Genomic DNA, 20,370 nt, shown 5'->3' with positions numbered 1-20,370 from the left:
CATGTTAAGCTAAATTGACTTTTCTGCGCTTTAAACATCATAAAGTGCTATTAGGGCTTCATACACATGCCCAAAGTGTTTTTTCATTGATTCCCTCAATCGTTAGGTTGAGGGTGATTTGCTCCTTTCTTACTGCAGGGTGAGCACAAACACCTCGCTCCAATTTGATGACGCGTTCCCACTTTGATGACGAATTTGATGCGGCACTGAGCTGAAGAAGCCACGCCTCCAAGAAGCTCTCTGCCGTGATTGACATGTAAACAGACACGCCCACGAAGGTGAGCATTTCAGCGTCCTTCGTGCAGTGCTATGTATGTATTTTCTACAGTCTATGTATGTACCAGTGAACGCCCCGCCCCCACTCTCTGTCTCGTGTTTATAAAGCAGCATGAGCTCGGTTATGGAGTGGGTGGGAGGAGGGCGGGCCGTCCTCTGGCCCTACGTCACCGTGCGGGGAGGAGGAAGTCAGTGTCCCGTCTATAGACACGCCCACTCATGAATATGCATAAGCAGGCTGCAAAGTTTGTGTAGAGTTGCTCAGAAAGTGACTTTTCAGAGGCTAAAACTCTGGAAACAGGTGAGTTTGGGAAAATAAACCTCAGATACTATGTTTTTGGGGTTCTTAGAACAAATGGAGATGGGTGAAAAATAGCATGACATGGGACCTTTAATACATATGATTAAGTATGAAGTAACATAGTTTATTAATCCTAGTTCCCACTCTTCACATTTTAGTCTAAGTATTTAAATGTAATATTTTTAGTCGTCAGAGTGAATGCTCTCTATAGATTGACAGCTCTATGCAGAACTGTGCAGCGCTTTTGTGGCGGGGCTGCTGTGACTGCCTGTAATCAAGGCATTTTTCGAATTTCCCCCCAGTGGCAGGTCAGCAAAAACCTGGGGGGCGTACTTACATTTTAATATCATTTGCTTACTGGCCCTGAGATAATCTGGTGTCCTATCCAGGCAGATTATCCTACCATATGCTAAATATCAGCATCCACTACAACCCTGTACAGGATAAACAGCGACAGATGACGAGACAAGACCTTTTATGTACTTTGTGACATTAAGGTTGAGGAAAAAATCAAGTATGTGACACACAAATATTTATTGACCGCCTTGATCCCAGTGAAAAATATTTTCTGACAACACCATGTTACTACACGCTGACTGTACAAATGTGAGAAAACAAAAACACAATACATGGATGGACATGGCAGTGATTTCTCAATTTCTTAAAAAAAAAAAAAGTTTCTTTTCAATTTTTTCTTGACATGCATTTAAAAACACTAACAAAGACTCATGTCTCTAGAAATGATATTTTTACATTCTGATTCACAGTTTTTTTTTTTTTAAATGAAGTGGTGAAAAATGAATGAAATACACAGTCTGTTCTAGCGACAAACATACCAGCTCACGCTATTCAAGCCTTAAGTCTGAAATGGATAAAATCAATGATTTCCTTTTTACAGTTTTCTGTTTTAAATAAGGCAGAAGCTTGATTCTTGTGAAAATACATATGGGAGAATAAAAAAAAAAAAAAAAAAAAAAAAAACACGCAAACAATTCTTCTTTAATACATTTTCAATATCTCAATACACAGTAAGGTCTGAATCCGGTGTGTTTGTGCAACATCTTCAAGATTTGTGACACATTCTCATCTGCCTTCAACGATTCTGTTTCAACCAAGGCACATAAGAAAGTCAATCGGAAGTTTTCTCACTGTCTGAAAACAATACCTTAAAACTAAGGACACCTATTGGTTAAAATCTATAGAAATCATGATCCCAGACTGGAAAGTCTATGTACAACCTGTGTTTTGACTTAATTTCCTTAGTGTGCAGCCTTGTCTGTCTTTGATTTATGCCATTGTTTAGTTCCGTCCTCTTCAGTGGATGCTCATGTAGCCTCCATTATTGAGAAATCTACACATGGTGAAAAGATACGAATATATAGTTCAGTTATGTTTAAAGAAAGGTAGAAACATGCATGAGGAGTGGTAACAACTGATGAGTGGAGATGGCGTACATAAAATAAACAGGGTTGGGATCAGTTACATTTTTCAGTTACAGTTACGTCTTTAATTACCCATGTTCCATTACAATTCAATTACAATTACATCAGTGACCATGATTTTTTCCAATTACAATTAAATTACAATTATTTTCATCCTCAGGAAGTCAATTACAAATTGGTTCTCAATTACTAAAGTGCATTTAAGAATAATCACAATAACTAAGCCAGAATTAAATAACCTAATAAAAGTTAACCCTCCTCTAGTGTTAGCTTTCTGTTAGCATCTCTTATGATAACAGGTCCTAAAACATTTGTAAAATACACTAAAAACAAATATTTATCTTCTAATTTATTTCCTATCTCTTGTTTACCTGATTAGGCTTCCTAATCAATGAAAATATAGGCCTGAGCCCTTTTTGTGTTAGTTGGAAAACTTGATATGAAACACATTTTTAAATACATATGTGTAGAACTTTATAGAATTTTATGAACTTGTCATTTAATATATGAAGATTGTCTCTTATCAAATACTGTTTATTTTCTATTGTTTTCAATAAAATGTAATATGGAAGTGTGATATGTTATTATGTTGCTACAGTTTTCACTGTATAATTTATTGTATATTTCCTTTCATTTGTATTATTTTAGGGTGACAATTGAACATTCTGTCCAGGGACTACAGATGAAAAATCGACTTCTGGCTAAATCTGGTAAATTTTTTATCTGGATATTAATGTACACTGTCCCTGTTAAATAAACCAAATGAAAATAAAACTGTACATAGAACTGTAACAAGTTTTGTGTGAAATTATAATTGAGGTTTTTTTAGAGAATTTTCATGGCAATTAGATTCAAAGTGAAATATCTGATCTCAATTACGATTACAAAAGCAACAGATTTTTAAATTTACAATTACACCATTATTGTAATCAGTTATCAATTCAGCGATTACAATTATAATTGACCCCGACCCTGAAAACAGAAAAGAAATAAATGCAGCCGATTGATCCGAATAAAATGCATGCATTTAATTCCAAATGATAAGTATTGATACAACAACTCTTGCATTATTCAGACACAAGCAAACCTAAGCAAACCCAAATGTCTGAAACAATTCTTTTCAGTTACACACAGGCGTTTCATATGAATAAAGGTGAAAATTCACGATGGAGGTGATCACCAACACAACACAAAGCAAACCGCTCCAGGTGGTCTCACCCTTTTAAGCACTAGAACTGTTGCCTGATGGTTCATCTGCACTAGTGGCCTCAGCACCAGTCCCATCTACTGACTCACATTTTTTAGGCTTTGTGTCAGACTCTTTGTTTTCTGGAGAAATTCTGCACATGCGAGCATTCAAATAATAATAAAGGAGGGAGAAAAACAGCACCCTTGTGAATACATTTGAGTAGAACATGGGTGTCAAACTCATTTTAGTTCAGGGGCCAAATACTGAGCAGTTTGATCTCAAGAGGGCCACAGATTATATGCCAGAAAACAAGCAATTTCAACATTACTGTGCCCTAGTTTGCACTTCTACATATACATAAAATACAAAATATGTAAGAAACCAGCAATGTTCTAGCAATAATAATTGGATGCTTCAAAGGGCCAGATTTGGCCCTCGGTCCATGAGTTTGACACATGTGGAGTAGAACTTCTGTATAAACGGCAAATATGCAATATATCAACCTACTCGTGTGAAATAAGCAATAAAAATGTGATCACTCTTTCAGATCCAGCTGATCATCTGATTGGCTGTGTGACTAGAGCGCTCACCTTCTGTGTGTCGGGCTGCGGTTGTAGAGAGTCGTCTGGGCCCCAGAGTGAGGGTGCTGAGGTGTGTCACAATCAAGGTCTGTCAGGCCTACTGCCAGATGATTGCGCCAGTTTCCAGTGCTGTCGGCGGACGACACTAAAAAAAGCATGAGAAGAGCAGAACTAATCAGTCCATGCAACAGCATAACAAACTTAAATCTGAGACCCAAACTCTAACACGAAGGCCATAGAAAGAGCTAAAAGAAAAAAAAATAAAGTGCAATTTATAATTGTTAAGAAAAATCCGGTTCTTTAATGGGGTTCCAAATGTAATGAACTTTTCTTTCATTTGAACAGAAATTCATGTAAAACAACATGTTCTATACCATTGATAAAAATGTGTAAACATGAAAAATAAATCTAAATGTAAATGTGAAATGTAAATCTAAATGTTAAATCTAAAGGTAAATGTTAAATGTAAATCTAAATATTACATTCATATCTAAATGTTAAATCGGTCACCAAGTGTAAATCTAAATGTTAAATCTAAAGGTAAATGTTAAATGTAAATCTAAATATTACATTCATATCTAAATGTTAAATCGGTCACCAAGTGTAAAGCTAAATGTTTAGAAATTATGCAAAGTTGCCTTGTGATAGACAGGCGCTGACCAGCCCACTTTGTAACATTTAGCTTGACACTCGGTGACCGATTTAACATTTAGATTTAGATTTAACATTCATATTTAGATTAACATTTAGATTTAAATTTAACATTTATATTTAGATTAAAATTTAGATTTATTTTTATGTTTACACATTTTTAACAACAATGATATAGAACATGCTGTTTTACATTAATTTGTCTTAAATTCGTTTATACAGTCAATATGAAAGCTTGTAACCATTGGTGAAGTTTTCAGCTTCTGCCATTGTTTCCACAACTTACACATTGTTGCAGAATATGCTCTGATTTAGCTCAGTTTATCCTTTTCTGGGTGTGGATCAAAGCCTGAGAATTGCACGTGCTAATCTTGCTCCAAGCCATTTCACACGTAGCTGTGATAGGACTTTTTTAAGAAGTGGAGACTTTCCAATAGAGCTAAGAGAATGACATCATCAGCAAACAGCACCGAATACATCCTCCCATCAATGTTTGAGAGTAAAGCCAATGATTCTCCCTGTACAGAGGACGACTATTTGGAAAAATGTTTAGTTTGGTTTTTTGGTCAGAGTCAGAGCATAAACAGTCTACACTCAGACCAAGGGAACAGGGGCAAAAGCCCTAGCTTATATTTAGCCCCCCCATTTGACATTTATAATTCGAAATACAATATTAATTGATAATGAAAGCAAAAAAACATACATACATACATGTTCTTGATACTGACAGAGAATATAGAAAATGCACTTTACTTTTCCCTTTCATACACTCTTCTGTAGAGCAAAATCACCTATGTACTTTTCCATCATGATATCTTTGTACATTTTAAAAAAAGAAAATATTTACACATTACGACTATATTTCAATTAATTTGGTAATGCATTCCATACAGAATATTACTGTACCAAACCCTTAATGAAAACAATTTTGACTTTATATTTGTAAAAATAATCACACCTGAAGAGAAAGAAGTGGTCCGACTGGAGTGGCTGAAGGCTGCTGGTAAAGTTTGGTACCCCAGGCTGACCTGAGAACCTCCATCATAGTCATACCCACTACCTCCGTCCTTGTGGCCCCGGCTCCGGTGGTACCAACCTCTCAGGTGCTCTGCCACCAGGGCCTTGTGCATGTTCTTGGCCAAAAGTTCATTTCTGGGCCCCTCTCTATTTCGTGGTGGCCTCACTGTGGCATACGGGTTTTGTGAGAGACTATCTGGCCCGTCACTGCTGTAATGTCTGAATCTGTCGTGTCCATGATAGCCGTTCACCTGGTAGGAGGGGTTGACATTATAGTGGCCTTCCACTTCATTCTCATACACATAGGCACCATTGGAGTACGGCTCCATGTGTGGACACGGGTATCCAGCAATGTAGTAGGCACTGGGTGAGTAGTGTGATGAGGTTTCACATGGGTAGGTACAACCTGAATGGTGCTGGACCAAGTTTGGCATGCTCCCAGTGTTACCATACACTTCTACTTTCCTGTGAAGGCGGTGCATGGTGGAAGTGCGAGAGTCCAGTGTACTGTAGTGGGAGTGAGCTGGGCCGCAGTAGTCCAGACTGGACTGGCTGGTGTAGGAGGAGCAGTCCTCCAACACCTCGGTGCTGTTGCTGCGGTGGGAAGGAGACAAGATGAAAACAGACTTATCCGCGTCTCTTTTTAGTCGAGGCTGAGACTCCAGACTTCCACTACGATGCCTGAAGCAATGAGCAGATCCCTCCGACCTGAGGAGGAGAGCACACACGTTTTAAACACATTCAGGGTTAGGGTTAGTTATACATTTGTGAATGTTAGTTTATATGGCCCTCATTTATCAACCGTTTGTACGTACAGATCTGAGTGTACGACGTGCGTTCGACCGTATTCACGCAAGCTTTGATATTTATTCATTCTGACGTGAACACACCTTACGATCAGATTTCACGCCTGGTCTGAGCTCGTGTATGCAAATCTAATTGTGTGGATTCGTGGTTCAGCACAGCAAAATCTGACTGAGACTGAAAATAAAGTATTAAACAAGCCTTAGCTGCCATTTAAACATAAGCAGACACACATTCAGAACAGATCAAAAAGGATTATTAAAAAAAAATTAAACACATTAAAATTATTTTTTCTAAAAAGCCCACGTTATGACCGATATCACTTTTTTGGTTTTCCTTCCACAGTATACTGTATAACCCTGCTAATAAACAACCGAGCAGGTATGCATAGGTTCACCCACTGCGCACACACACAAACGGAACGCGCTGCTATGCTCTGTCTTGGAGTTGAGGTCCTATTTAATCTCATTCATGCTTTTATATGTAAATAGTTCCTTAAACTTTTACAAATGCGCTGCAGTAATCGATAATGTGATGTAATGTTAAAAATGATCATTTTTTAAGATTTTTTAATACGTTTCGATCATTAATTCATTGTATTGTGATATTTATTGCCAAAAGCGTGTGGACTGAAGCCGATATAAACGTCATTTCCGTGTGTGTCTCCAGGAGCTCTGTTGTGAAATTGCTCGCAGCGCACACAGGGGGGCAGACGTCACTTGTTCAGTCATAGCGCTTAAATGCGCTTCTTGACTTCCATTTTTCACACTTTCAAAAAGCACATCTTCATTTTGCTCCACCTCAGATGTGAGGATGCCAATTTTCATCTTGGAAAAGCTTATTTTTGTGTTTGACCTTGTGGAGGCCACACTATGTGGCTCCATTTAAGTTATTTTTCTCAAACACAACACACAGTTTATTATTTCAAATATGTTTATTAACATTTTGTCAGTAATATTTCTTTCAGTTGAAACTCACTGCGTTTTGTTTGGTTTGCAGCTCACCCCAGAAAATAAACAGTGGCATCATCAAAGGTGGCTACTAAAAGAGGGCGGAGTTAAAGCAGAAGCTACCATCTTGGGGGAGCCACTGGGAGAAGGAAGCTGTCTTTTTCATTTGTTTCAGTAATTTAATAGGGAATTAGAAATGTTAGTTTAGAGTTATATTTGAATGTTTGATTATGCTCATAGTTATCTTTAGATAAATTGCTCTTATTAGTTAAATTATAGGTTTCACCAGTTGGTATGTTAGGAGAAGTTAAGTTCCTATGTTTTTTGTGTTGACCTCAGTTAATCAGTTTTGTTTGGACTTACTTTACTGTTAACTGAAGATTTTTGTAAATAAATTCAATCCTATTTTTGAAATCTACACTTGTGTTCACGCCTTTGTTGTTTGGTCCCTGACAGACCTCAGTGGGCGTAACAAGTTAATGACGATCACAGTCAGCCACGACATTTATCAATACCAATCATTTGTACGCTGGGATTGGTCAAACACGAATGTTTCATGAGTCACACGTTGGTGCTGTTGTACGACCAAATGTGAACTCAGATTTGCACCTGTTTTCACGTAAGGTTGATAAATGAGAGCCAATGTGAGCGGATATGTTAGGAGGTAGAAAGCAGGGGTGGGGAAGGGGGGTAAGAATCACACCTGAGCTGGCTGCTGCTGTAGGCATTGCGGGTCATGACCGGGGTGTGAGGCATGCTGCGTGGATCTCTAGGAGGTCTGGGAAGGGTTTTATATGGACTACTGTGGGCTGAGGAAACCTCACGTGGATTCTGGTAGTAACAGGAAGTCTCTTGGCTTTCAAAAGCTAATCTAAAAAAAAGTGCAGTGGTAAAATAAGGAGGGTCAACAAAAAAAGGAGAAAGGAGTGAGGCTGCAAATGTGATTCAACAAATATAGTGGGCCAGTGTGTGACACTTCAGCTTGAAATAAAAAGGGAAATGTTGCAGAAAAAAAAAAGGTTAAAGCTGCTACCTACGGAAGCGTATTGCATTCAGTTTTCCTTGCTAATTTTTTCTTCTTCCGTTTTTCCGAGTAATATTTTCCTTGCTATTTTTTTTTCTGAATTATCAAGATACTTGGAAATCCCGCAAGGAGCATCCATCATTAATCCAACATGAAACAATAGCTTGAAAAACAAACCAAAAAAATGTATTATTCAGAAAAAACAGTTTTTTTTTTACAAGTGAATGCAATATGCTTCCGTAGCTACCCACGCCAATTTTACATTGGATAAATTCATAGTGTAGCCCTCATAGATCAATGAATCCAACATCATTTACTCCGAAAAGAAAGGAAAAAGTTGAAAGTGTGCTTTCATCTCCACCGTAAACGCTCCCGTTTGTCAAAATATCTTAAGAATTGCATTGTGAGATATGAAGTCCCTTAAATGGATACATAGAAGTGATTTCTTGTTTGATTCACTTGACACCATTTTTCTTCAAGTTTCTTCCTGGTATTCTCTGTGATTTTGAAACGATATCAGCAGCAATTTCGAGCAGCTATTTTAACCATTTTCCTTTCTTTTTAGTAAATAATGTTCGATTCATTGATCTATGAAGCGAACGCTATGATTTTATCGAAAAAATGATCGTGGGTAGCAGCTTTAATTAAACTTAAAACAGAAAAGAAGTGGGCAGAATGTTCAGCATAAAGAGTGTTTTTCCAAACCTGCTGTTGGTCTTGTTGTGGTGATTTTCCTGTGGAGATGTGTATTCACCTCCGAGTGATCGCATTGGACTCAGCTGAGGGGAGCCTTGGACTGACCGGGATCGCGGCCTCTGACTGGCACTGTCTGAGTCATCTGATTAATAAAAAAAAAAGAAGCACATTTTAAGTTTAATATGTTGAGATAAGTGATTCATGCACACAGTTCATCAAAAAATTCTACATCTTTGACAGAAATACACTCCAAAATATGTAAAGTTTTATCGCATACAAACAAAAGCATAAGACTCATGAGGAGAAAATTAAAAAAAATATATATTATCTTTAAGGTCAAACCTTACTTTACAACAGTGCTTCTCGACCTTGGGGTCAGGACCCCATTTGGGGTCACGAGACACTGGGACGGGGTCGCCAGATGCCATCAAGAAACTAAGAATTTCAATTATTTTCTTTTTCTGCAACTACACCATACTTGCCATATTCTATCCTATTTTCATCACTTTTTCCTGCCATATTTTTGCTCCTTTTAATGCATTTTGCTACATTACTCCCATTTCTACCACTTCTCCCTCAATTTTCAGTGCCTTTTCTGCACTTTCAAGACATTTCAGGCACTTACAAACACTTTTCCCACCTAATATTGCATACGCTGATCTATTATTGTCCCTTTTAACCTCATATTTCATGCTTATTTTTGCCAATTTAACCACATTCACGATTTGTTATTCCCATTATCTGCCGGTTTAAACAAATTCGTTTTTTAAATTACATTAGAAGCCAATATTGACAGTTGAACCTTTTTTCCCGCTTTTTCTGTCCTTTTTTTTTTGGCCACTCAAAGTTGCAACTTTTAACCAATTTTTAACAAGAAGATTATGGCTCAAATAATAACAAACTTCCTGGATAACAGTGGATATTATTAAGATAAATGAATACATGTGGTTATCACAGATTCATAGCCATCATTTTGCTGTCTTTATGGATGGACCCCCAAAAGCTCTCCCCTTTATTCCCCCTTATAGATGGCCATGTCTCCACATGACTGTTCTTCAATGTTCATGTATGTGTTTAACCACCTTCAGGCACAGTGGGGGTCCCCAGTCTATGGCACCTTTATTTTAGGGGTTGCGGGCTGAAAGGGTTGAGAACCACAACTTGAGAAGAAGTACCGGTAACTCTCATGCCCCCCCAGTGACACGCATGTTTAGTTATTCTCACTTAAAAACACATTTACCCCATTTAATCTGTTTTCTAAAATAAATCTCCCTCAAATTCATTGATAAGTGTGTCGGGTAGGATTTAAAAAACCAGACAAACTGAAAAACAGAATGAGATGAAATAAAAAGAGTCCCTTCCTCAACACATTTGGACTCAGGTCAGGAATTTCTTTACCATGTATCCACTTATCCACTCACTTATGGAGGGTTACATTATACAATAAGAGTTTGTTAACATTGGCATGCTAGTGTGTTAATTTTGAGTGAGTTGTCTCACTGTGTGTGCTGAACAATCGATTGAATAGTGAGAGCAGCGTTGTGAGTGTAGCACCAGGTTTAATAAATTAAACAGACACGCTCTGACTCACCATCATCCAGAGGGAGACTAGACAAAGAGCTACAGTCTGACCGGACAAGTTCATCTGTGTGAGAGAAAATAACAACTCCAAGTTTATTGCAAACAAGCCCAATGACAAATGCAGTCACAGACAGCAGGTCAGCACAAGCCGCACCTGCGATGATCACCGAGGCTCGCTGCGTGGGCTTTTTTCCCTTCTTGATTCTGTACTGGTTCATCTCGTCCTCGATCAGCTGCAGCTTGTGCATAGCGTCCAGACAATTTCTTCTCCGTTTCTTCTTCACCGTCTTGCACAGTTCGGCCTCGTTTGCAAGTTTTTTAGCCGCCTCCACGATCTTCTGCTGAAGGGCAAATCTGCTCTCCAGGTTTCTCAGGACTGGGTCCTGTGGGAATCACACAAACACATCTGTATGTATCAGTAACCCACAACAAAATGGCTTCTGTATTCAGGTTTTTGCATTGTGTGTATTGTATGTGTTTGGGATCTACTGGTTGTGGTTCCTCTCTAATCGGAAGCTTTTACAGTAATGTGTAATTAAGGCTGCATTGATGAGTCGACATAATCGATAAGGAGTGGATGTTCTCCGACTCCAAAGCCCACTTTTTCGTACAGTCACATGTTTGGGTGTTTTTTTACTTGGCAAAATCATAGTGTCCCGTTATTTCTCAACTGTATGTACTGACTGGATCTAAGAAATCAAGTAAGTAAAAGTGGTGCTTGGCCTGCTGGCCGGGCCGGTCGTGGCGGGGGTCTTTCGGGGCGGGTGGCGCGTGCCGCGCCCTTGCGTACCTACTGGTACGGCCCCTGCTTGGGCAGTGCCCCGTGAGGCAGGGTGTCGGGGCCCGAACAGGGGGCCACATCCCGGCGGGGCGGTCTGGCTTGGCCCTTGGGGGGGGCCCTTGCTTTAAAAAAAACTGAAGCTCGTGGCGCGGGCGGCATCAGCAGGGGGTGATCTGGGGCGCCATGGGGGGCTAGGTTGGGGTGCCTGGGGGCCGGCGGGGGGACTCCCAGCGGCCCCCTGGTGCCTTATGCGGCTTGGGGTGTGGTCGTCCTCCCTGGGCGGGCTGCTCCTGGTGCTGCATCCATTCCGGGTCCTTCTGGCCTGGGGTCGGGCCCCTGCTGGCTCTGGGCTCGCCGGCGGGTGCCCGCCGGCTGCCCGTTCGGCGCGGCTCTGGTCGTCTGCTGGGCGTGGGCTTCGGTTCCTCCGCTGGGGCCTCGGGCAGGGAGTTCTCTGGGCCCTCCCCTCGGGGGGTTGGGCGCGGGGGTGTGGGGGGGGGGGGGGGGTCGGTGGGGTGGGGGGTCTGGGGGTTGGGGGTGGGATCGGTGGCGTGGTGCGCTGGGTCCTTGGCTCCTTGGGGCTTTCTCGGGTGTGTATGGGGGGGGCGATGGCTGCCTCTCGGCTTGGGACCTTGGGGGCGTGCGGGGGGCTGCTTGGCCGTGGGGTGGTCGCCGGGGGCCCTTAGGCTGCCCGCTCTCGCTGCTGGCCTGACTGCTTCTTCGGGCCCGGGGGCGGCTCGTGGGTTTTGCAGTGGCGGTTCTTGGAAATACATTTGTCATGTATGCACTGGCCTTGGGCTGTGGGATAACACTCATACTGGGCTCAACCTTAGACACCTTGCACCTTGTTCCCAAATACCTGTTTTATGGAATTTCCACTCACCTCTTCCTCTGTTCACAGCCACCACTATTATTCCTAAACCGCACACTGGTCACCAAACTGCACAATATACACAACCACAATTTCACATCGCATCACTTGGAACCTAACAACTATTCCCCACTCATTCCATATCCTATCTTGTATCCCTCTTCCCTGTTAACTTCCCCACCCCCCTCCAACCCCTCACCTTGGTGTAAACACTGCCCTCTCTTTTTTTTACATCCTCCCTTTAATAAAGTATTTCTTACCCTTCCCTAGGGAGGGCTGGTGATGGTCACAATTATGCAATGAAATAAATAAATTTATTTAATTGCAATAATAAAATATGCATTGCTGTTAAAAGATTGCACTTCTTGTAGTGTTAACCTTCGACAGCATGTGCAGACAAGGTAAAAAAAAAAAAAAAAAAAAAAAAAAAAAAAAAAAAAAAAAAAAAAAAAAAAAAAGTAAGTAAAAGTGGTCCAGAAATTGCTCTCTTTTCTTAGCCCAGTTGTTGTGAATAAATATCACAAAATGGTGATTTCCAAGGAAATTCATATGGTGATTAAAGGCAATTCAATGTGCTTTTCATGATCAAAAAGGGCAACAGAAAACATTCAAGAACAATAATTAAGATTTTTTTTTCTTCTTAAATTTCAAACTTTTCAGTAATTTCAGTCCACCCATGGTAGGTTTTTTTCATTTTGCGAGGCATGGCATGGTGGAAAAAAAAAAAAAAAAAACCCACAACTCTAATTCGTCATGTATAGTGATGCAATAGTGATGGTGTTTGTCATGGGGCTAAGCCAAGACTAGCGTGATGTATGCTGCACTCAGATTATTGTCACAGCTAAAGACATTATTTCTATTATTTTTTAACATCATGCCCGCAGACAGAATGGTGTTCTTTTTCATGAGTTGAGTCTGTGTTGCCATACTTGCTTATTGAACTGTTTCTTCCCTGTGCATGAGTTGTAAAGTGGCACTTAGCATCAGCAACATAGCTGCTAACAAGCTAAACTAGCAGGTGCACAGAGCTCATGTGATAAACTCTACTACACTTAGAAACAACAGACATGGCGTAGTTTAGAGAGTTTTACTGGAACCGTGACAATTTGTTATCTGTGCACTTAACCTCTCTGTGTTACCTGTTGTGTGACCAAACCTGAGGTGGGAGGGGTCCATTACTCAAGTAGAGATGGGTAAATTGGATCATACCATAATGGTAAACTGGAACCAGGGGTATTTTGGGTTAAATGTTTATGCTTAGCGGAAGCCTTAAAATAAATTAATAGTTTTAATCCATAAATGCCATAGGGGTTATATGTATAAATATAGTTGATATTAACATTATTTCAAAATAAGATAATTATTAAAAGTGTTAGTTATCTTGGTTACTGACTAACATTTGGTTTGTCTTGTAGGAGGAGCTTCCAGTATATAAGGAGTGGCTGAAGCTCCTCTGGCAGTGCAGTATGCTCCAGAGCATTTTGGCATAGGCCTGTTAAATGCCTCATTTTTGTTACGCAAGTTTACCAAAGTTTTGGTTACTTTTTGATAGTTTGTCCAGTTCTACATTAGTTTTGGCTTACTTTTTGTATATCTGATTTTTTTCTGCAACTACCAGCACTGTTTTTGACACTATTGCACCAGCACTTTGTGGTTCATGGAAAATAAAAGCGTTAAATGCCTTCACCACAAGCCTCCAAATCTTACAGTGTTACTAATTTTAACGATAGTGTTCTAGGGTTGAATCAATTGGGTTCCAAATGGCATAATACATTTTTTTTAGTGAGAATGGCTGATCTGGAAAGTTCAGTTTTACTTGAAATGAAGAAGCTATCACCATATCTTGTCTTATTTTTGTCTTAAATTGTACAAATATGTTGACCACCATACTGTATGTAATGATTGTTCTTTTAGTTGGTTTTTTGCTACTGATGGGAAGTGCCTTGGCTTTAACGCCACAATTTATATACTTGTAGTTTTTGCAGAAGTGGAGCAATAAAAAAGTGTTGAAACACCAGCGACATTACAGAAATGCACTCATTTGTGGAAACACGCAATGTGTAAGTGTAAGATAACACCATCAAAATAATGACACAAAAAAAACACTTGTGAAATTCATGAGTTGAATACCTCATGGTAGGGGAAGAGGTCATCTAACTTGAAAGCAGTGCCAACTCTTCTTCTGACCTGTGGTGGTCTTTCACCTGATGAGAGGGGATACTCCTGTGGCAGTTTGCCTGTGAGCTCCTGAAATTACAACACAAGAAGCTCTTCATACACTGTGCCAAGGTGAATCTGATTCAGAGAAAAAAGGCATGTTTTTCTGCCTTAATGGTAGTAAAGTTACTCCGGGTAAGAAAGAAGGCATGTAGGTACCACTGATTCCCAAACTGAATATTAACAGGTAACTGCAGATTGTTATGGTTAGTCCCAAAACGTGTTAGGTTACGTTGAATTATTGAGAGTGTGTTTATTGACCTCAGTAGGAAATGACTTTCTCTGAGGCCTGTAAATGGCCCTGTTGAGACTTGCTACCAGAGTAACCGGAATAAGATAATCAATAGATGAAAAGATAAATGAAAAATATAAATTTTTCGTTTCTCTCACCGCTTCTCTTAGACAGATCTTTTTCAGCTCCTTTGTTTTTTTGGCTAAAATATCTTGAATGTTTTGTTCTTTTTTTCTCAGCTCTGACAGCTTCTCTTTCTTCTGTTCCTCACTCATTTCAGAGTCGGCAGAACCTGTAAATACACAATACACACATTTTATTAAAGCACAGCGTACCGTACATACAGTACGTACAGGTACAGTGGGTAGAAACACTGTGGCACAAAAAACAACTCAATAGGCCATTAAGTACAGTATATATATTTTCATGAAAATGGTTATTTTTATGACTCTTGAACAAGATTCTGATATTTAATGACAGTAAGGGAATTCCTGATCAGAATGTTATTTAGGGTTCCTAAAGAGCTTGGATAATTGCGGAAAACCGATGGGAAAAACTAAATTCACTTCAAATGGAAAATGTGTTATTATTCCTAATCATTAAATATATATTTTCAAAATCAGTATAAACTGCAATATGACACTTAATACATTAATATAATTGTCACTGTAAGCAGGCAATCAGAGATGGAAATGTCCATTTCCAGTTTGCCTCCTGAAATGGAAATACCAGTATGAAACAAACTAAACCCTCACAGACATGTTTTGGGACAATATCACACATTTACACATTTTTTCCATTTTGGAACGAATGATCTAATGTTTGACAACTTTAGCAAAGTCACGTTTTGGCATGATTTCATGAAGTTTAATAGCCGATCAAACGGGAAGATAATGAAAAAGGGTAAACAGGAGCAGAAATGAGTAAACTCTGAAACAAAATCTAGAAAAATGTTAAAACTTTGAAAATCTGAGCATCTTAGTAAAATTGTATGTAAGGTAAGGTCTTGAGTATTAAATGTGTGTTTCACTAATTACCTCTGCCCAGAAGGTAATATCCACTGTCTATCCACTGTGGGCCAAATCTCATAAACTAACTGCTTCCAAGACTCTCTCGAAAACTAGATTCTTAATCTCAATGAGACTCTGCAGGTTAAATAAATATATTTATTTAGCAGCATTTATTTATCTTTTTCCATGTTTGTTAGCAGGATTACGTCAAAACTCCTAAACGGATTTCGACATGATTTTTAACCAAAGATAAACCTTAGGCAAAGGAAGATTCAATTACATTTTGGAGATGATCCGGATCAACATACTGATTCTGGATCAGTTTGTATTAAATCAAAAAATCCATTGTCTCTCATTATTGGCAAAATTACAAAAATTCATTTCTCGGTTGGTAATTGACAGATCTTTATGAAATTTGACTTAACTGTGTAGGGTTGGTTACTCATTTACCACACCAACTTTTTATTTGGATCTGATCTGGTTTGCACCTTTAATAGCGATTTTTCAAAATAACAGGGGTGCCCATACATTAAGACCTACTGTTTCATTATTAATGGGGATAAAAATTTCTTACTGGTATAAATTAAAGGATGGATGTCCTAATAAAAAGTTCTCAACTAACCTGTTGACACCAAGCTCCCATTGCTTGCTGTTATGCAGTTATTCTTCAAGCCCACATCCCCCAGTTTGTTTATTTTTGCTCCACCGTGCTCAGTGATGTCCATGGCAACTTCCTCCAAAGTTCTTGTTGTTCCCACCTTAGCCTACAAGAGTAAAAGTGGGTCAACCAAAAGTAGTGGGATGCTTTCGGTTTCTGCAACAGGTGATAATCACCAACAAACAGTAAATCAAAGCAAACGCTTACTTTGCTTTGCTTTCTATCCAAGTAGAACTGGTGTTGGCTGATAGCCATGACCCAGATGGTCTTAATCAAAGAATGACTAGCATACCAGGTGTGGATGAGCAACCCTGTCTGCCCAAAAGTGCGTTTGGTTACTGCTCTCCTGAACAAACCACAGATAAAAGGAAAATCAGGTTTTTTACTGTCGCTCACATAAATCAAATCTAGATCTTATTGTTCTAACATGAATTTAAGGAAAAGAAACCCTGCTGCTCACCTGTGCGGATCATTCACTTCAACTGCAAACTTTTTCTCTCGAAAATACAAGTTCTCTAGCTGCTTCCACTGGTATAACTAAAAGAAGAAATGAACAGTTCACATTGTTTTCAACTGTACTGAAAAAAATGGCATTAAAACACAGTGTACGTGAGCAGAGGCTTTTGTGTCATTTTTAAAAATAAGTAAGAGGGTTGCAACTGGTAAACATTGCTATTAAACGGTGACTTTGGCTCACCTGTCTCTCCCTGACTCATTATAATGCAGCCAGACTCTAGCATCAACTGCCATTACTGTCTGGGCTGCCTGGCATGCCAAGTCTGTCATAAATACAGGTGTTAAAGAGCGAACAGCGCATGGCGCAGAGGGAAGTCACGTAAAGGAATGTGACAGTGTGTTTCACCCAGCTGCTCTCTGAATACAGCCAGGTATGAACAGCCTGTTTGGAGTTACTCACTCACTCACGACACATCTGGATGAGATCGTAATCTAAACCAGTGGTTCTCAACCTTTTCAGCCCACGACCCCCAAACTAAAGGTGCCAAAACCCGTGAACCCCCACTGTACCTGAAGGTGGTTGAACACAGACATGAACATTGAAGAACAGTCATGTGGAGACATGGCCATCTATAAGTAATTTTGCCTAAAAAAGGTAGTGAAAAAGGATTTAAAAAACCACAGAAATTGGTTAAAAGTTGCAAATTAACGTGATCAAAAACTGAGAGAAAAAGTGGTAAGTGTCGGCTTAAAAGTGGCATGAAGAAGGAGGAACAATTAAAAATAAGCATGAGATATGGTGAAAAGAGGTAAGGAGTGACAATAATGGGTCAACATATGCAACATTAGATGGGAAAAGTGGTAAAAATGGTTTATAAGTTCCAAAAATGTCTTGAAAGGGAAAAAAATTGCAGAAAGCCATTCAAATTTGATGGAGAAGTGGCAAATATTGGGCTAATGTAGCAAATATGCATTAAAAGAAGCAAAAATATGGCAAGAAAAAGTGATGAAAATTACGGCAAGTTTGGTGTAGTTGCAGAACAAGGATACAAATAAGCATAAATGGGCTGAAATTGTTCAAAAAATATTCTGTTTCTTAAAGGCATCTGGCGACCCCCTCCCAGTGTCTCCCGAGCCCAAGGTTGAGAACCCCTGAGCTAAAAGCATCCAGAAGAAGAAAAACAATCTCCCATAAACCCATTTTTTATACATATTCTGTGTAGTACATTCTTAAAAAACAAAGTAAATGATAACGTTTTACAACCAAACTCGACCAGCGAAAGAAGCCTTACCGGAACACTGGATGTCCTCTCTGGTGAGTTACTCAATCCTCTCTGGTTATGTTGTCAATACAAACACACGTTTCTTTCTGTCCCCTGTCAGCTCCTGACTTGTCTCTTCAGGTATTCTCTAAACATGCTCCATACCGCCCCAGATCCAACCCTCTCTCCCTGGCTCGTCCCTCTTTCCTCTCTCTAAAGCACATGCATGTATTTGGGCTCGTCCGACTGAGACCCAAGTGTTTTTTACCATCTGCCCCGAGCTGCACAGGCCCAAGCAATAGTGATCACAGCAGAGATTATTCACACAGGTGTGTGTCTGGCAACTCACGAGTACACCCCCTCCCCCCAAGTTCAAGTTCTATATTTTATTAGATCCTCCACTGTTTCTACAAATGTGGCCTAAATGTTTTTGAAATGTCCTTGTTAGATCTATGCCCAACAAAATGCATTATTTTGCACCATATTCATTTTAAAAAATGGGGATGCTTTACCGTTTTTTTTTTTGTTTTTTTTAAGGATTTTTTGGGCTCTAGTGGCCTTTATATGACAGTTGCTTGACAGGAAAGGGATCAGAGAGAGCAGGGAATGACACACAGCAAAGGGTTCCAGGCCGGGAATTGAACCTGGACCGGCTGCAGGTGAGGAACTACAGCCTCCGTACATGGGGCGGGCGCTCAACCCACTGAGCTACACACCACCGCTTTACTGTTTTAAAACTTGACCCTTGACCCCTCAGTGAGGAGGGGGGGACTGCTGAGTTACACGGTAACGCAAACACTTTTGGTGGGTTGACACAACATTAGTAAAGGCCCCTTAAGAGAGCTCTTCTTCTCTGCTTCATCATTATTATTATTATTATTATTATTATTATTATTATTATTATTATTATACATCAATTTTATATAGCGCTTTTCTGGGTACTCAAAGTCACTTTACAATGAAGGAAGCAGTGTTGGGGTTCGGTGTCCTGCTCAAGGGCACTTCGGCAGTGCTCGAGAAGTGCCCTGGTACCTCTCCAGCTACCAGAACAACTTCCGTTTTTTTGGTCCACACCGGGACTTGAACCCATGTCCCTACGGACTGCGCCACTGCCGCCATTAATGTCTACTACCAAACCGCAGAGTTGGAACTGTCGTCCCCTGAGATTTGTTTCGGGTCACAACTGTTTTTATCCTCTTAACTTTTCCAGGTAATTTAGAGCAACTAAAAGCACAAATTGACCATTTGGCCGAAAAAGCAGCTAAATGATAAATGCTAAAAAGCAGGTTGAATGTTTCACTCCAATAGAAAACAATGGGACTTTTACAGGCAAATGGGTGTGTGTGATGTCATCAATCATGTGATTTCAGAGGATGGCGGAACACAGGCTCTAAAAACGGTAAATTAGGCACATTTAAAAAAAATAATAAAACAAATATGGTGCAAAATAATGTGTTTTGTTAGGCATAGATCTTCTAATCGGAACATTTCAAAAGTTTTAGGCAACATTTGTAAAAACAGTGGAGGATTACAAAATGAAAAAAATTTCCATTGCACAACATTGAACAAGTGCTTAACCTTAGCCTAGCTTCTACCAACACAGAGGGAAGTTGAATTACTCTGTTAGGTCACTATGAGGTCTGATTGACAACAAAATCCCAAACCCAACTCCTCTTGATGCACACGTAGTTTATCCTCCGCATTGTTGCCCTCCTTAGTGCCCCCGCACCAAGGATTTAAAACATCTTCATGACTCAATGAACAAGTGAAAACTTAGTAGCACTTTCCAAACCTCCACCATGCACTCTCCTATCTAAGCTTCTGCTGTAAAACATTTTAATCCGACTCAATCTCCTGCTACTGCTGCTGCTCTTAGACATTGCTGAGGTGAAATAGATGATTCATGAATTAGAGTCGATGAGTCACCCTCTCATGTGCAACAGCAGGAACCTCCACCCATGCAGTGCCTTATTAGATTCCCAGTCAGAAGGTTGCAGTGTAGAAACTGCAGCAGCAGCCATTTCAGAGGTTGTACGTCTTACCTTTCGTGGTTTTAATTTATCCTGCAGGTCGTACTGGCCGATGCCTTTATAACTGATTCCGAGCCACCACGGCATCCCCTGTTTATCCTGTAAAACCAGAACAGATATATTATACTTAACCGAAGTCCCAGTTAAAAATCTACGCTCCTCATTTTTTTTTATGTCTAACAAAACATACCTTAACTTCATAATAATGCACGCCATATGTTGGCAAGGATTCCACCAATGTTAAATACCTGCAAACAGGAAACGCACAGGTTTGTTTCATTCTTAATTCATTTTCCTGTGATTTTTCTCTCTGACCAGTGAATCTCCAGGATTTCACTGTAGCT

At 39.8% G+C, this 20,370-nt stretch overlaps 1 protein-coding gene across 3 annotated transcripts in view; it reads right to left on the bottom strand.

The window, feature by feature from the left end:
• Positions 1 to 1,096: 1,096 nt before the first annotated feature.
• frmd4bb (FERM domain containing 4Bb) overlaps positions 1,097 to 20,370 on the bottom strand; it is a 38,856-nt gene continuing 19,582 nt past the window's right edge. Inside the window, exons 10-24 of one of the 3 annotated variants that reach the window (XM_028453007.1) lie at positions 20,217 to 20,274; positions 20,039 to 20,125; positions 16,739 to 16,815; positions 16,486 to 16,624; positions 16,243 to 16,384; positions 14,769 to 14,902; positions 14,292 to 14,408; positions 10,667 to 10,895; positions 10,523 to 10,576; positions 8,941 to 9,073; positions 7,915 to 8,082; positions 5,399 to 6,165; positions 3,799 to 3,934; positions 3,238 to 3,359; positions 1,097 to 1,928 (exon numbers count right to left, since the gene is read on the bottom strand). In XM_028453007.1, the coding sequence (XP_028308808.1) occupies positions 3,242 to 3,359; positions 3,799 to 3,934; positions 5,399 to 6,165; positions 7,915 to 8,082; positions 8,941 to 9,073; positions 10,523 to 10,576; positions 10,667 to 10,895; positions 14,292 to 14,408; positions 14,769 to 14,902; positions 16,243 to 16,384; positions 16,486 to 16,624; positions 16,739 to 16,815; positions 20,039 to 20,125; positions 20,217 to 20,274 (2,359 nt within the window). In that variant the 3' untranslated portion in view covers positions 1,097 to 1,928; positions 3,238 to 3,241. The remainder of the gene's footprint in view (positions 1,929 to 3,237; positions 3,360 to 3,798; positions 3,935 to 5,398; positions 6,166 to 7,914; positions 8,083 to 8,940; positions 9,074 to 10,522; positions 10,577 to 10,666; positions 10,896 to 14,291; positions 14,409 to 14,768; positions 14,903 to 16,242; positions 16,385 to 16,485; positions 16,625 to 16,738; positions 16,816 to 20,038; positions 20,126 to 20,216; positions 20,275 to 20,370) is intronic. The other 2 variants (XM_028453009.1, XM_028453008.1) reach the window with 2 other exon arrangements.

The sequence above is a fragment of the Gouania willdenowi genome, chromosome 7 (genome assembly GCF_900634775.1).
Source record: "Gouania willdenowi chromosome 7, fGouWil2.1, whole genome shotgun sequence".
NCBI lineage: Eukaryota > Metazoa > Chordata > Actinopteri > Blenniiformes > Gobiesocidae > Gouania > Gouania willdenowi.
Note: the sequence above shows the minus strand (reverse complement) of the source record. Positions and strands in the feature narration are given on the sequence as shown.